At 40.9% G+C, this 18,311-nt stretch overlaps 1 protein-coding gene across 1 annotated transcript in view; it reads right to left on the bottom strand.

Moving 5' to 3' along the window:
* Positions 1-18,311, bottom strand: part of LOC136858487 (G-protein coupled receptor GRL101-like) — an 826,319-nt gene that overhangs the window by 623,763 nt on the left and 184,245 nt on the right. Inside the window, exon 3 of the mRNA XM_068225625.1 lies at positions 9,931-10,035. Coding sequence (XP_068081726.1) covers positions 9,931-10,035 — 105 coding nt within the window. The remainder of the gene's footprint in view (positions 1-9,930; positions 10,036-18,311) is intronic.

Here is an 18,311-nt window from a genome sequence, read left to right as displayed (position 1 = left end):
TGGTATTAATTAATATACAGCCCCAGCATTTGCCTGGTTTAAAAATTGGATACCACGAAAAACGTGTTGAAGGCTAACAACGGTGGAATTCGAAACCACTATCTCCAAATTGCAGGCTTACGTCTAAGCGACTCAAACCGTTCTTTATGTAGACATTGTAGCAGCAATGGCATCTATCGTAGATGAGTGACAGCAGAAGAGGCAAACGCATCGAATCATACAGTAGTGAGTATAATGTAATTGTTGATCAATTTTAAAGGCCTTACATATTGTAGGTCTTCAAATTTACTTTTCTTCCGACCTTCTGATATCAGGGCATCCAATGTAAAGGGAGTTCTTCCTCCTCCTTTCAAGACTTTTGCCTAATTCTCCAAGCGATCATTCTTTCATTATTTTTTCTTCATTTTGGTAATCACCTTCACGAGTTTTCTCGTCGATATAGCCAGATATATAATTTCCGTGGGGTTATTCCTAGGCTGATGCAGCCCTCGTAAGCGGACCCTACGACGATGGTGTGCCATATATAGGAATCTGCGCGTTTTGTAGTTGCTGTGAGTGGTATGTGAGTGAAAAATTAAAGTAATTGGAACGGTAATTTCCCAGCAGGTTATAGTAGAGTGATCTATAGCGAATGAATTCAAATCAACATGCATCAGAACAAATGCTGTGAGCTCGTGGTTGGTACCACAGGTTCTCTGAATAAAGGAAGTGAAATCGTACAGGAATATACCCATACGTCGTTCTGTTTTTATGTTGTACTAAAGAAGAAGTTTAATTTAAACTCAAGATTATTCATTAGTAATCAGGAGTTAGAGGGTATGTAAATAGTCAGAATTATTCCAGATACAAACGGGAGAGATCAATGGTAGGAGAGCACACGTAAAAGCGAAAAGGCTGAGTTAGAAATGAAGGAGATGGATAAAGTGGTGTGTATGAACTGACTTTCTCGGTGGGGTCATATGAGGCGAATAGAGGAGGATAGGTTAATTACCGTAAGAGAATAATGGATTTGGTTGTGGGGTGTAAAAGAAGCATGGGTAGACAAAGGTTACGATAATTGGACTCATTGTATAATGACTTAAAGATACTTGGTGGTGAAATTAGATGAAACTAGAGCTATAATTTCCTACAGAGGATCATGAAGGTGTTATAATTTCATAGAGATATCGAGATTGAATTTGACTGTCAAAAGAGTATATAATGAGGATGTATGGTACTCGTTTGTTGAATAACATTGTACGCGTCTATTTCTTTGTGTCGCGCTCCATGGGCTAGATGGCTAGCGTTCTAGCCTTTACACCAAGGAGTCCAGGGTTCCGTTTCCGGCTGGGTCGAAACTTCTAACCTTCATTGGTTGACTTTTATGGCTCGGGGACTAGGTGTGCCTTCAACATCAAAATTCATTATATGTAGTGACTCATCCTCACAGACGTGCAACAATGTTTGTAGGCATCAATTGGAAAGACCTGCACCAGGCCACTCTGGAGGGCACACACCATTATTATTATTATTATTATTATTATTATTATTATTATTATTATTATTATTATTATTATTATTATTATTATTATTATTATTATTATTACGAGTTTGAAAGATAGATCAATCTTTAATTTGCTGTTCTTAAAAATGCAATGCAAACAGACGAACATAACATATTTCGTTTGTAGAGATAACATTTCCAATTACTATGTTGATAGGGTGATAGTACCTCGGGGGAATTACTGCAGTTACCTTGATGTTAATATAATAAATCATCTTTATTGGGATAATCGCTTAAACGACGTTGTAAAGAAAGTTTACAGGTCTCTTCACATGTTTTGACGGTATTTAGGGGTTGTACTAAGAATGTAAAAGAGAGGGCATATAAGTCGCTGGTACGACCCCAATTAGAGTATGGCTCCATTTTATGGGACCTAAGTCAAGATTACTTTATGCGAGAACTGGAAAATCCAAAGGAAAACAGTACGATTTGTTCTGTGATTTTCCGACAAAGGAGTAGTGTTACAAGAATGTTGTAAGCTTTGCGCTAAGAAGACTTTGGAGTAAGGAGACGAGCTGCTCGACTAATCGGTTTATTCCAAGATGTCAGTGGAGATATGGCGTGGAATAACATTAGTAGAAGTGTAGGCTTGAGCAGAGCTTTTAAAGTAGGAAATGCCATATATGAAAATAAATTTGGAATTCAAAAGGAGCAAATGGGGGCAAATTTGTATTTATAGGACGAGGGGTAAAGGATTGGAATCGCTTATCAAGGGATATACTCGATAATTTTTCAAGTTTTTTGAATTTCTTAAAGAACTACCCATGTAAACAATTGATAGGGAATCTCCCCCCTCAGCGAAACTCCTAACTGCAGACAATTTATGAGTGATAATTGACGGTGTCATACAATATTTTTTTCTACAATTGGCTTTACGTCGCACCGACACAGATAGGTCTTTTGGCATCATGGGATAGGAATGCGCTACGAGTGGGAAGGAGGCGGCCGTGACATTAATTAAGGTACAGCCCCAGAATTCCCCTGGTGTGAAAATGGGAAACCTCAGAAAACCATCTTCAGGGCTACCGACATTGGGGCACGAACCCACTATATTCCGAATGTAGTCTCAGAGCTGTGCGTTCCTCGGTTCATACGAGAGTAAATAAATCGCTATATACGCGAATAGTGGAACAAAGTTACGGGCTAATATTAACCTGTGCAGTAGATGTAGATGATGCTTGCCTTCAGTTTCAAGTTTACTTGGCTTCCTTGTAAACATCATCTATTACGAATGATGACCTTCTACAACATGGCAAACGGAGAAGGGATTGTTGAACAACGTGGAAGATGTTATCTGGCTTTTACTTCTAAGACTCCTGATCGCATACCACACTGTAGGATTACAAATCGCCCTAATCCACTGCTGCCCCATTAGTGTCAAGCAGCCATGCAATATACTGTATAAAAGGATTGCTATACTTCCAAGCTGGAGTTGATAGTCTTTCAAGAGTGTTCCAGACGCTATCTGTTAAGAGGCGACGCAGTGTAAAACGTGCCTCAGAGCTCCGATAGCAGATTTGCTTGTTCCAATAAGGCAGACTGGTGTAGCCGAGTTGCTATGGCAAGTGTTAAAAGATGATTTATGTAGGATTAATGCCTGGTCAGGAATGGGTTCACCGAGCGAGTTGCCCGTTGGGTTTAGGGGCGCACAGCAGTGAGCTTGCATTCGGAAGATAGTGGGTTCGAATCCAACTGTCGGAATCCCTAATATGGTTTTCCGCGTTTTCCCCATTTCACACTAGTCTGTAACTTAATTAAGGTCACGGCTGCTTCCTTCCCACTCCTAGGCCTTTCCTGTCCCATCGTCGCCATAAGACCTATCTGTGTCGGTGCGACGTTAAAGCAACTTGTAAAAAAGAATAGTTGCCGAAACAAATTCTGAAAGTAAAATGGAATGAAACATAATTTTGAAGTTTTCTTCGGTTTATTTTCTTTAGGAATGAGCATTTCAGTAACAGTCAATTTTTCATTTCTAGTGGTGATGATTATCATTCTGATAAGTAGAAGCATCACGTATTAACCATCTCCCAGTACTTTAAATATTATGAAAAAGAGGGAAGTATGAGGAAAATTGAAATTAATGAAAAACTGAAGAAAAACCACGTTTCATCAAACATTACCCAAAGAAAAAGTGTTTATTATAATAATTTTATTGGTTTTACGTCCCACTAACTGCTTTTACGGAGACGCCGAGGTGCCGGAATTTTTTCCCGCAAGAGTTCTTTCGCGTTTCGGTATATCTATAGTCACGGGCCTGAAATACTTGAGCACTTTCAAATACCACCGGCCTGATCCTGGATCGAACCTGCCATCTTAGGTTCAGAAAGTGAATGCCTTAACCACCTAATTCACTCAGCCCGGCAGTGTTTATAACAATGATACGACATTGAAATGTATGTCGAATAGTCACCACGAGGGCTGGTTGGATCCTCAACAGCTTCACCATCAGCTTCTATGAATAATGCGAATATGTCGCTCATAAGGTTGCTTGTTGCGTTCATTTCAGTGGGTTTCGTTGACTGAAATAGAACAGCTAGCTCGGTTAGGAAGGCAACGGCCCCATTTCCTAAGTATGCCTTTTCAGTGCCGCCTGGGACATAAACGTGAAAAATGAAACGTTTTACTTCCACTCGCTCGCTTTTGGAGGAACTTCGACTTCTCTCAAGTATCAACTATTGCTTTTGTTTTATACATATTATGTTCTAATGGAAAATTGTTATTTTAATCCACAGACATGTAACATATACTGGCAGCACACGTTGAACAGGCATCATCGCCTTCGACGAAAACTCTAAAAGCGGGTCTATCACCATCTTCACCGTCAGATTCGAGACTGATGGGACGCAGCCCAGAGAATAGTAACCCAGCAAATACAGTCCGTGTATTCTCTTCTGTCTTAACGAATGTCACCTCATAAACCTTGAAGTTTTGTGTCAAAGCCAGGAGCACGATTATGTCCTTCTTCGTTGACTTCGGCCACAGACTCAGAATCAATTCAGAAGTCATCCTCACCGTTACCCTCATATTAGTGGCAAGCAGGTGAAGGGAAGTCAACGACATGTTCATAACCAAGAAAAATAAAAGAAATTTCAAAAATAAATTTCTGGAGATAAATGATTTCAGCCTATATGATGATGATGATGATGATGATGATGATTTGATACCGTACAGAAGGCCTGCATGTCTGTGAGGATGGGGCCCTACCTAAGATGAATTCTGATGCTGATCAACAAACACCCAGTCCCCGTGCCAGAGGAATTAACTAATGAAACTTGAAATCCCCGACCAGGCCGGGAATCGAACCCGGGACCTCTTGGAACGAAGACTAACGTGCTAATCATTTAGTTATTAATATTATCCTGATGAATATAATTACGATCGGCAGTAACACTCAGGTAGAATTTAATGTCATGTATGTCACTTATCGCATCCAAGATGGATAGTCTATTTCACTACGTCAATTGTCCTCAGAACACTGAATGAACTCCTTCTAAGCTATTAAAGGAAAAATTTAAAATTCACTAACTTTGTAAGAAGCAATGTCAAGACCACTCTGTATAAGCAAAACTTGATACACTCTCCTAAATTATAGCCATGATCGAAAATGCAAGTACATGTCTAGTACGATTAAACAACCTAATTATCCAATGCTAATACATTTTCCAGCCTGCAGAACGCACCTGCCGCATATGACGTAAAAATTATGCGACGCCCGCTACAATTGAAAGTGATTACAAGTTGTCTCTCAGAACACCTACTCAACACAAAAGGCCAATGGAAATGGCCAGCAATTGAGGCAAGAATAAGGAAGGAATATAGTGGAAGTGGCCTTGGTCTAGAGGATTTTACCAGGCTTTCTGCGAAGGAACAGTGAGTGGCTTCTGAATATTGTCCCTTCAATTCAGTTCCACGTTCTTCCAAACACAACATGTTTGAGGGAGTATGATGCCACGTTTGTCATAGTAACGAACTGTTAAAAAGTATGTAAAAGTAGTCAGTGGGAAGTAAAGCAAATAGCATTATTATTATTGACTTCGAATACGTCCATCGCTTCGATGCAGTACTGAGTCTCCGGGAAATATTCGCGTATCCTAAAACTTCCGCCAATAATTTCTAAATTATAAATTCTTGGCAAAAACACAATGATTGACATTAAAAGAGGAAATTACAAATAGTCAAGCCATATATATTTCAAGGTCAGATGGCACAACAGAAAGTGGCGCAAGGGGATTTTCCCTCCACTATTCTGTATATTTTTAAGACTTAGGACTGTGATGGATGTGCACTGTTAAAGTTGTTCGAAACCCTTCTCGAATGCTCACAAGCATTTATGTTGATGTTATGGTGTCAAAAGCCCAAATTTCTGGAGGAGACGCAGATACAGAATCCATGAAAATAGTTGTATACACAGCACGCTATTATATACATTCGGAGTAATTGACAGTTCTGTTAACAGTGCTACCATTCATACAGCCACAACTATTCTCCAAACAAATCACCAATCTTATTAGGTGGACTGAGTAGCTCAAACGGTTAAGGCGCTGGCTTTCTGAGCCCAAGTTGGCAGGTTCAATCCTGGCTCAGCCCGGTGGTATTTGAAGGTGCTCAAATACGTCAGTCTCGTGTCGCTAGATTTATTGGCACGTAAAGGAACTCCTGATGGACTAAATTCCGGCACATCAGCGTCTCCGAAAACCGTAAATGTAGTTAGTGAGACGTAAAACCATTATTATTAATCTTATTTACTACTAGTGCTAACACACTGCTGTTACATGAGAAAGACTCACAAGTATTTGTATTTGTGGTACACCCACTAGTGAGCAGTTGCCTGTTTACAATTCAATCGCTCGCATTCAGTTAGGCTGTTTACAATCCAATCGCTCGCACACATTGGCCTGTTTACAATTCAATCGCTCACACGCAGTTGGCCTGTTTACAATTCAGTCGCTCCCACACAGTTGGCCTGTTTACAATTCAATTGCTCGCATGGTGTTAGCCTGTTTACAATTCAGTCGCTCGCATACAGTTGGCCTGTTTACAGTTCAATCGCTCGCATGGAATTAGCCAGTTTACAATTCAGTCGCTCGCACACAGCTGACCTGTTTACAATTCAGTCTCTCGTAAGCAATTGTCCTGTTTACACTTCAGTCGCTCGCAAGCAGTTGACCTTTTTACAGTTCAATCGCTGGAACACAGTTGGCCTGTTTACAATTCAATTGCTTGTACGCAGTTGGCCTGTTTACAATTCAATCGCTCGCATACAGTTAGCCAGTTTACAATTCAATCGCTCGCATACAGTTAGCCAGTTTACAATTCAATCGCTCGCATACAGTTAGCCAGTTTACAATTCTATCGCTCGCGAACAGTTGGACACAAATGACCCTTTCGCACGCAGTCGGTACCAACCCTTCCGACATATCGCAGTATCCCGATCTAAAGGAGGTTCAAGCCCACCGAAAACGGAAACAATGAGAAAGGGTGAGAAGGCTGAACGTAAGAGAGCCTACATACGTAGAAAGTATGCTGAGGTGACCGACCACCACTAGCTGCAACCGAGTGGGTCTATTGCTCTCCTCTAGCCTTTGGAGGTGGATCGGTTTTTCAAGGGGTTTTCACAGAACTCATGAGATTTGGATATAGTGTGATATGTCAACAATCGCAGAAAAGAGAGCTCGGGCAAAGAAATCTTTCTAAACATAAATTGCACACATTCACTTATTTCTAAAACCCACCCAACACGCATTCTGGGAAGAAAGGATCCCCTGTGCTCTGTCCAAGAGAGCCCGCGCCCATTTTTTTTTCTTTTCTTACCGCTTTTTCCCACATCTGTGGGGTCGCAGGTGCGAACTGCGTCTCACATGTGGATTTGGCCTTGTTTTACGGCCGGATACCTTTCCTGACGCCAACCCTATATGGAGGGATGTAAGCACTATTGCGTATTTCTGTGGTGGATGGTAGTGTGGTATGTTGTCTGAGGAGAGTGTTAGGATGGACAAATACACCCAGTCTCCGAGCCATAAGAATTAACCAGAAGCGATTAAGATTCTCGACCCAGCCGGGGGACCCTCTGAACCGAAGGCCAGTACGCTGATCATTCAGCCAACGAGTCGGACACTTGATGAAAATGAATAGAGGTGCATAATTCTATAAACCATTGTACATGTTTTGCTTTGAAGGACGTAGGTATTTGGCAAGAAAACAATTCTCATATTCCACTGGAGTAAACGGTATAGGCCGTCCGACTCGTTGGCTGAACGGTCAGCGTACTGGCCTTTGGTTCAGAGGGTCCCGGGTTCGATTCCCGGCCGGGTCGGGGATTTTAACCTTAATTGGTTAATTCCAATTGCACGAGGGCTGGGTGTATGTGTTGTCTTCATCATCATCATCATCATGACGCGCAGGTTGCCTACGGGAGTCAAATAGAAAGACCTGCACCTGGCGAGCCGAACCCATCCTGGGATATCCCGGCACTAAAAGCCATACGACATTTCATTTCAACGGTATAGGCCTATATATAATAACGACTTTGACTGCAATAAGGGACTGAAGAAAGGCTTACGTTTATCCGCAGCACATGCCGGTTGACTGTAATTTATATCAACAAACGTTCAGTTAGTGATTGAAGAAAGTACATACTCTGCTAATATTGTATATGTTCGATAATGGTTACAAAAGTTCCTGCTGGACAGAAATCTAATAACATGCGCTCTTGGTGATGAAATTAGTGTTCGAATAAAACGGGGCTGGACACACCTTAGATTCTATTCTCCTATTTCAAACCATCAGCCATCCATGTTACCAAATGCATATTTTTAAAAGAACCTTGAAGATGTATTTTACCCACATGTCGCGGCAAAAATAAAAATTAAAAAATCCAGGAAATTATTTCGAAATATGGATATTATTGGAATCGATCCGATAAATTTTTTATGTAGGATTCTATGTTTCGAATAGCCAGTCCCTGAGATCCTTCTAAATAAATAAATAAATAAATAAATAAATAAATAAATAAATAAATAAATAACACTCCCGGAGGCCCATGTTCGATTCCCGGCTCTGCCACGAAATTTGAAAAAGTGGTATGAGGGCTGAAACAGGATCCACACAGTCTCTGGAGGTCAACTCAGTAGCGGTGGGTTCGATTCCCACCTCAGCCATCCTCGAAGTGGTTTTCCGTGGGTTCCCACTTCTACTCCAGGCAAATGCCGAGATGGTACCTAACTTAGGCCACGGCCGCTTCCTTCCCTCTTCTTTGCCTGTCCCTTCCACTCTTTCCATCCCTCCGCAAGGCCCCTGTTCAGCATAGCATGTGAGGCCGCCTGGGCGAGGTAGTGGTCTTCCTTCCCAGTTGTATCCCTCAACTCAAAGTCTCACGTTACAGGACACTGCCCTTGAGGTGGTACAGGTGGGATCCCTCACTGAGTCCAAGGGCAAAACCGACCCTGGATGGTAAACAGATTAAGAAGAGGAAGTAGAAGAAGAAATCACAGACACAAGGAAAAAAGGAATTACAATTCTATAGTTAACTATTAGGAATGGACAAGGATAGCCTAAGAAAGAAAATTCCAGACTTAGCACTATCATTGTAAATCCCCACCAACGGGTTACAAAAAAACTGTAAAATAAATTGGTATTAAGGAAGAGACCATTCAAGAGAGAACAAAATTCCGAACCCTAATAAACATACACAAATTTGCCGAGGAACCTAAAGGGAAAGATACGAGAATGGCGGAAGAACGGAAAAAAGAAAATCAGCGAACGGAGGGAAAGATACTGGGAAGAAAAAAAGAAACAATATATTAAATATGCTCAAACGTGCTTCCGTACTGAGTCTGGCGAAAAACTAAATAAATATATAAATTTAAAAATTAATAAAAATACACACTCTTTGCAATTGCAGTATTATGTTCAATGCATACTTTTTTCAATAGCTATTTCTTGATATACGGTAGCTATTTTGCTTCTTGAGTCAACAATATCATCAACGCAAAACAAAATGAGCCAAGTGTTGAAATTTCTTAAAAATCAAAGTTGGAAATTGGTGGTGACAAAAAGAACAACAACAACGAAATTACTCTGCTAGAAATTTGATAAGAGTGTTTGCGAGTTCTGCTGTGCAACAACCTAGTGAGTATTCTATGAGATATCTTAGCGTGACGTTATTTCGAGCAATGAGGCAGCCTTTCTCCTTACAGACACTATAAAACAAAAGATGCAAATGAGTTCATTTAGGACGCAGCCTTAATGGCCGTCGACAATGAGAGCACACAAACGAGATGCGCACTTCTATGTATGCAATTAAATGTCAAGTGAAAAGTCTTGTCATTAGGAAATTCAAGTCGGTACACTTAAACTCTATTAATGAATCAGTGTTTGTAGTTACTCACCGCAGCCCTGCTCATCTTCTCCGTCTGGACAGTCAGCGTGACGATCACATCGGCGCACGAGGTCCACACACGAATTGGTACAACGGAACTCATTAGGTAGACATCCTGTAAATCAAAAACATTCTTGTTATTTACCCTCCAAGCGCTAACGTCCTTTTTGAAAGCCCGTTTGGTTTCCATTTGAAAAATGAAAACATCCTTTCAAAAGGACGTTCAGTATTTATATTTTATTATTAAAAGTAACAGTCATTTCCTTTCAGAATTTCCCAGTATAGTTAGTTAAAGACTTACTATTTTTGCAATAAACAGCCTCTTTTATTTTCAAGGCCATTGTTTCAGTATATCAGTCCAATAATCAGGCATATTTATTGGCGCGGCTACAACACTAGCAGTCTCGCTGTGTACCTTGTCCGATCTGTGTCTAGTTACTCTCGATATTTTACTTGTTCATTTATTACTGTGAAAATGATTATATATCCACTGTCCTTCACAAAACATAAGTGTGTTTGAAAGGTCTTGGAAAATATACTTGTACTGAATTTTTTATGCAGTGGCCTCCACGGTATGCACTAGCCTTGCGTCTTGGGAGGTGTGCTAAGTCCCAACTGACGAGCCTAACTTAGCACACGAGGGCGAAACGCAGGCAACCAAGAAAAATTTCTAATGTCCAATAACGGACATAATATTGGTATTATAAATTTACTCATTCAGGACTAATATTTTAAGTTCCCTACGGGAATCAACATCTATATCATCTGATGGCCAGGCAGGCATCAATTTTTGGAAATGAGACATAGCTCTCATAGTGCACTTGCACTGCTGGTGGCTTCAAGTAGCCTATGCAGTGGCCTCCATGGGGAGAAGACACGCAACTCTGAAGCGGACAACAGATCGATACTGTATTTATTTTTCGGCCGAGGTGACGTCTATAACTCGCACCTTGCCGAGCCCGTAGCACAAAGGTTGACCCCACAATTGTAAGTAGGCTATATTCACTTACGACCTCGATCCACTCCAACCTGGTCTCTTCGAAAATGGCATCACTACTGCACTTCTCTAGACCGGACTACATATATACTTCACGTCGTCCCACCCTGCTGACGGACCCAGCGCTTGCACTGTCTACAACTGCTACACCGCCGTTAACATCGTCTTATTCTTCCATCGTCCCAGCTACCACCACCACCACCGCACCTATCACCACTACCGTCTTTGTTTCCTCCGTCTCTACCGTTCCTGTCACGACTACTATCCCGTCTCATCCATTCCCTATCATGACGTTTCGTCCTCCTCCAATTCAACACCATGTTCAACGGTCCGACTCACAGCAACTCAGACCACCAACTGATGCAACATCAACACCACCGTCTACAACCGCACTAGCACCAGCAGCAGCTGCCAGCCAACTGTCATCACCGCCGTCAACCTCATCCACTACTGCTGTCTACAGCTGTGTCGTTCCAGGCGTCGACCGTCTCCTTCCAGCAACAGACGTTCAACGTCACCTTCGTCATCACGCCTTTCCAGTCCGGAAGGAATCCCGCATTTTCAACGCCTATGGCCCCACGTACTTAGTGCGTCTTCAACTATATACTGCAGCAGCCGTCGACCAACTCATAGCCACCGGTGCAACCCTCTACGGCCGTCTTCATAAAGTCGAACCTTCTCGTTCTCCTCCCCGCTCTAGATATCCTATACCTACACCACATCATTACCCCCGGCCAGATCATCCTTCCTTTCAACCTACACACTCCATCCACCCATCTTCTCACCATCTGAATATCTCTTTCCCCCCACCGCCGACTCTTGAACATCTTCTTCACAACCGTCCTCTACCACATCGTCTCAACACTTCACCACCTCACCCTTCCCAGCGATTTCCAAACCGCCACTCTTGTGTAAATCTTCACTTTTCCCATCTTCACGCCTAATGCCCATCTCAACCTACCCAAGAGACCCGTATCATTTCTCCTTCATCAACACGCATCTTCGATCATCCACCTTACCCATATCGCACTTTACACTGTTCTCTTCACTGCTCCTGGCCCGAGAGAGGGCGTAACCCTCTAGGGGGCCCGCCCCGCCCGTAAGGGCGGGAAATGAAAACGTCTCAAGAAGAAGAAGAAGTATCCACGGTATGCACTAGCCTTGTGTCTTGGAAGGTGTGCTAAGTCCCAATTGACGAGCCCAACTTAGCAAACGAGGGCGTAACGCAGGCAACCAAGAATGAGTTAGCTGGAAAATTTATAATGTCCAATAACGGACCATTATATTGAACCAAGAACTCATTTTACCATCAATTATCACTGCAGCCCAATTGTCAACTTAAACGCCTTTGATTGATTTTAATAATCTACCCTTAATCCCATGGTACCCCTAGGGACGGCGAACATCTTTTCCCTCGGTACTCTGTCATATGCCTTCTCTATATCTACGAAACATAAACTTAACTGTCTATTCCTCTCGTAGCATTTTTCAATTACCTGGCGCATACTGAAAATCTGATCCTGACAGCCCGTCTGTGCTCTGAAACCCCACTGGTTTTCATCCAACTTCCTGTCAACCACTGATCGCACCCTCTTTTTCAAGATACCAGTGAACACTTTGCCTGGTATACTGATTAATAATGAGATACCTCGATAGTTGTTGGAATCCTTCCTGTGCCCTTGCTTATAGATAGGTGCAATTAATGCTTTTGTACAATCTGAAGGTACCTCACTAACACCCTTTGCTGATCTTATTATTCTATGTAGCCATATTATTACTGCCTTACCACTATACTTTAACACTTCAGGTCCAATTTCATCTATTCCTGCTGCTTTATGAAAATGGAGTCTATTTACCATCCTTTCCACTTCATCGACTGAAATTTCACCAACATCATTATCCACCTCTCCATGTGCTCGCTTGTTCGCGACATCACAGGGAAGATAACCGTTAATGTTGAGAAGATTTTCAAAATATTCCTTCCACCTCTTCAGTGATTCCCAGGGATCTATTATGAGTTCGCCTGATTTAACCAAAAAGTCCCACGACTTCTTCTTGGATTCAACAGCTATTTGTTTCGCTCGGTTTCTTTCCTCTACATACAATTCCCTGTCTACATTAGTCCTTATTTCGATTCATTTCTGATACGCCTTCTTCATACGTTTACAAGCTGCTCTCACTTTATCATTCTACCAAGATGTTAGCTTTTTCCCATCCTTACACTCAGTTGTTCCTAGACATTGCCTTGCTGTTTGTACCACAGCATCTCTGTATGCCACCCATTCTCTTTCTCTATTCTGAAGCTGTTTACTGTCCACTGTTTGGAATTTTTCACTAATCATATCGATGTACTGCTGTCTAATTCCCTCGTTCCGCAGATTTTCTACCCTTATCCGTCTACAGACAGATTTCACTTTCTCTATCCCAGGCCTAGAAATACTTAATTCACTACATATCAGATAGTGGTCTTTATCATCAAAAAATCCCCGAAATACCCTTACATTCCTGATTTCAAAGTGGGCTATAACATAGTCTATTATGGATCCGGTGGCTCTACCCTCCAATGTGTAGCGATGAATAACCTTATGATTGAAGAAAGTATTCATAACTGCTAATCCCATACCAGTACAGAAGTTCAGAAAACGCTTCCCATTCCTATTAGCTTCCATATCTTCCCCACATTTACCAATCACCCTTTCGTATCCTTCAGTTCGGTTTACAACTCTCGCATTGAAATCGCCCATTGGCACTATTCTATCCTTGCTGTTCATGCTGACTAGGATGTCACCCAATGAGTCATAAAACTTGTCTTCATTCTCATCTACAACCTCACATAGTGAATACACTGAGACAATTCTCGTCCTACTTCCTCCAACCTGCAAATCTACCCACATCATTCGCTCTTTTACATGCATAACAGAAACGATGTTGAATGCAATAGTATTCCTCATGAACAGTCCTATCCCCGACTCTGCGCTTCCCTTTTTAAGACCCGTCAAGTACACTATATAATCTCATATATCTTCCTCGTTACCTTCCCTTACCCGAATATCATTAACATATAACACATCCAGACGCTTCCTCTTTGCTGACTCAACCAGCTCTACACTCTTTCTTACATAATTCCTATTAAAATCGATAGCTCCCCATCGAATTCCATTTCGTTTGCTAAGATGTTTCCAAGGGGTCCCTCGTCTGTCAAATGGGAGGTGGACTCCGTTACTCCCAGAGGTCCGAGGCTTGCTTAAAACGTTCTGAGCGATGAAAAACTCTGTGAAGCAGGATTCTACCCTTACTTACACATAGTTCAAGTGTTCATCTCTCCTCTAACGGGCTAGGGACCACCGGTAGATTGAATAGTCGTAGTCGCATGAGCGCAAGGAGGCCAATGATTCAGAATATGTCCGAGATGCCCACTCCCTTTCCAAAGCAACTGGTATCCCGACTCTCAGGACCACTTACTAGGCCACTCAGCCCTTGCCCATGGTTCACGAACTAGGACGTGACTACAGTGACGCACACCATGAACCATCTTTTAACAACTAACATTTTGTTTTATGATACTTTCCTTGAATATTTAATTAAAATGGTTTCACAATTTCCAACCAATAAAAGCATTTCATTGGATTAAGTTGGAAACTCCACCACTTGGGGTGAAGTTCAAAGCAGCCTAAACACTATCAGTGATGTTGGCAGCAAAATATTCAATATCATTGATGAAGGTGAGTTATTTGATGAAATAGATCATATAAACAATGTTGTGATCTACAAGATAGAGGAATAGAAGGACACAAACGCTGAAGATGACAACAAGTGGTGTGATGTGTTTATGGAGCTCCAAGAAAAAGAAATCCACCACAAAAATGTACTCTCCGTTGTTAATTTATTCTGGTAGTCGCAGGAACAAATGCAGCTGTGGACAGAATTTTTTTCTCATGGGTTCTCTGTGGTCATGTGAAAAGAACCGTTTAAACATCAAGCCTATGCAAGCAATGATTGTGATCAATACACACTTTGATAATTCGTGTATTGAGTTATATGAGATAATACTGAAAGAAAGAAGGCTTTTTCAGGACATAATAGCTTCACATAGATATCGTGATAATGATAACTGTGTAACTGTAATCATGGACACTTTAGTCGTGTATTTAGCTTTTCAGAATAATTATGGAATATAACATGTGTTATTCAACTGAGGATCGTTCCAGAAGTGCCCCGTTTGTGTCCCTTTTTACCGTTGAAGTATTGTAATTTTCCCTCTTTTGTTTAGTAAATCTGACCACCCTATTTTAGCATGTGCATAGCTACATTTTTGTCAACCCATCAAAGTTACTCCTGGGATTCAAAAGCGCGTAAATGTACATGAGAATGTCAGCGGCTTGTCGTGACGTAGGCTACTAGCTTACCGGCTCTCTCCTCCGACGTTTCACCTCTTTTTGCAGTATAGCTGCTCTCCATTGGATCCCTGACTTCTGGTATAAAATAATTATGTTATTATTTAAAAATTACTAGCTCGCCTGTTGGCACAGTGGTTAGCCGGTTCGAGTCCCGTTGGCCAAAATATTTGTACCACTTGTACAGTGAAGACAATTATACGAGAGAAGAAATAAGGACGGCGAATGCAATGAAACTGAATTGTTCCTTGCAACTACGGGAATAAACAGACTTCATTTCTCCCAGTCACACCTATATACAAAGATGTACTGTAGGAAAGCGTAATTGGTATGGAATATTTAAATATGAATGTAGTGACAGAAAATTCTTCATGTTTTATCATCGGTAAATTTTAATGCTCTTTATCATAGAAATTTCCAGAATTAATGTATACCTTAAATGCCGCAGTTTTCTTCATTCATTCACGTTCTTAAAATAAATACCCTGAAAAGCAATTACAAAGATATTTTGAAGACATTCAAGTAATTTTTCACTAATATCCACAATATTTAACATATTCAAAGTAATTTTTCACTAATATCCACAATATTTAACATATTCAAAAGTTGTGCACATTTTAAATAGGGTATGGTACTTAAAAGCGAGGTCCAGTCAGCCTACTTGATTAAAATTGAGGACCTATCTGACGCTGAGATGGCGGCTCCGATCTAAGGACCGAGATTAATGGCCGAGAGGATTCGTCGTACTGACCACACGTCACCTCATAATCTGTAGGCTTTCGGGCTGAGCAGCGGTAGCTTGGTAGGCCATGGCCCTTCAGCATGGAGTTTGGTTTGGTTTATGCTACTTAAAATGTGCAATATAAAATCTTTAATATTTTAGAAATATAAAATTTTCGGTGTAATGCACTTCACACGTGTGATTCTGTTCTGTAACTTGGCGCGTGTGCTTGAGGGTAAAAAACAAGTTTCATAAAAATCCAAAACTCCATTCTCCCGTGATGTTGTAACGGAGAAAAAACAAACAAATGGAAGGCCAAACATACAAAAATTAATCTGAACCCAACATAGAATATTTTTTGTCCTGTCCTGTGTAAATTTCAAGTATCAGGTCAATATTCATAAAGTACAGATAGAAAGGGGATTCCATATAGGCCTACATGTGTGTTTAGATAACGAACAGCAGTTTTATTTGTGATGCACTGTTCCCTTAAAAAAATTCGACTGCAAATAGTGTCTCAACATTCCGAGTGCTCCGTTCAGTGTCGTGATAGCGAGGGCATGTATCATGTCTTTGTTGATATAGAAGTCAACATACGGGGATTTATGGAAAGAATTACCATAATCACACTAAAGACAGAGCCTACGTATACAGTATTAATCCAGAGTTACATGCCCACATCTGCATACCCGGATAATGAAGTAGAAGGTATATCATCACTCATATGCTAAAACCACGAATGTGACTGTGCTCTTCCTGCCCATTATTTACCTTAAGACTGGTTACGCCTTCCAGCCACATATTGATATGCATTCCATCAGAACAATCTTCGTTGAGTTCGTTTTCCTATGCGCACGAGTAAAGGAAAATAACCTTAAATACATCATATTCTAGGAGCAGGTAAATATGTGATGCAAACATTTACCCATTAGGAGAGGAAACTCAGCGAAATTTGTTCCGATGGACTTCAATATGTGGCTGGATGGAGTGACCAGTCTAAGGGAATTAATGGATAGGAAGAGCATTGTCACATTCGTGGTTTTGGCAGAGGAGCGATGACATATGAACAGTTGGGCGAAGTATTAATGAACGTTAAAGATGATGATTACCTAATCATCACTGGGGACTGGAATACTGTGGTAACTGAGGGCAGAGTCGGCAATTGTGTGGCCTGGGACACAGGAATGAAAAGGGTGACAAGCTAAATGAATTCTGCAAAAGTTATATTATGTTGGTGATTGCAAATACATGCTGTGAACTACCAAAAAGAAGAAGATACACTTGGACCATGCCAGTTAATGGTGACAGGTACCAGATAAATTCATAATAATAAAATACAGCCAACATAACCAAGCGAAATCATATGAGAGCTATCTAGGCTTAGATGTGGACACGGACCACAATCTGATATTAATGAAAAGCCACTTGCGTTTTAGAAGAAAAGTTAAAAAAACAACCATGTAAAACATGGAACATCAGTAGGGTAAAAGTGAAGAGCAAGCTATAAATAATTTCAGAGAAAAAAGATGAAAAATTTACCTCAAGAAGATGTCCAGAAATAATTCACAGGAGAAATGGAATAATACAAACAAACAAAAAAATTAATAACTCAAATGGCTGATGCATGCTTTGTAAGACTGGAAAAGGCACCTTACAAACCTTGTATTACTGGAGATATACTGGAGTCAATGGAAGAACGAAGGAAGTGCAAAGCGAGAGGAAACTCCGAAGAAAATGAAAGACTACAGAACAAGATATCAATCAATCAATCAATCAATCAATCAATCAATCAATCAATCAATCAATCAATCAATCAATCAATCAATCAATCAATCAATCAATCAATCAATCAATCAATCAATCATCTACATTTAGGGCTGTCGCCTATGTGGCAGATGAAATTAACGATAAGTGAATTTTTCAGCCTTTATTCTTGACGTCACGATTGCTCAAAGTGGCGATACATAAATGCCTGTCCAATAATACTTAGATACTATAACAATCTACAAACAGGTGCAATGTCATACCTATACTGCCCTACTTCGCGATATCGATATTTTAACACTTCGATAATGTCATCTTCACTACACCCTTTGTATTGCGCTCTACACGCTTTTGTTAAGCAATACTGAACGAGAAACAAAACAACTTCACCTGACGATTTGTGGCATTATAAACGCCGCTCACAGGATACTTGATGAATGAGGCATTATGAGCTATAAATATTATATATAACCGGGCGAGTTGGCCGTGCAGTTAGGGCCACGCAGCTGTGACCT

Source organism: Anabrus simplex, chromosome 1 (assembly GCF_040414725.1).
Source record: "Anabrus simplex isolate iqAnaSimp1 chromosome 1, ASM4041472v1, whole genome shotgun sequence".
NCBI lineage: Eukaryota > Metazoa > Arthropoda > Insecta > Orthoptera > Tettigoniidae > Anabrus > Anabrus simplex.
Note: the sequence above shows the minus strand (reverse complement) of the source record. Positions and strands in the feature narration are given on the sequence as shown.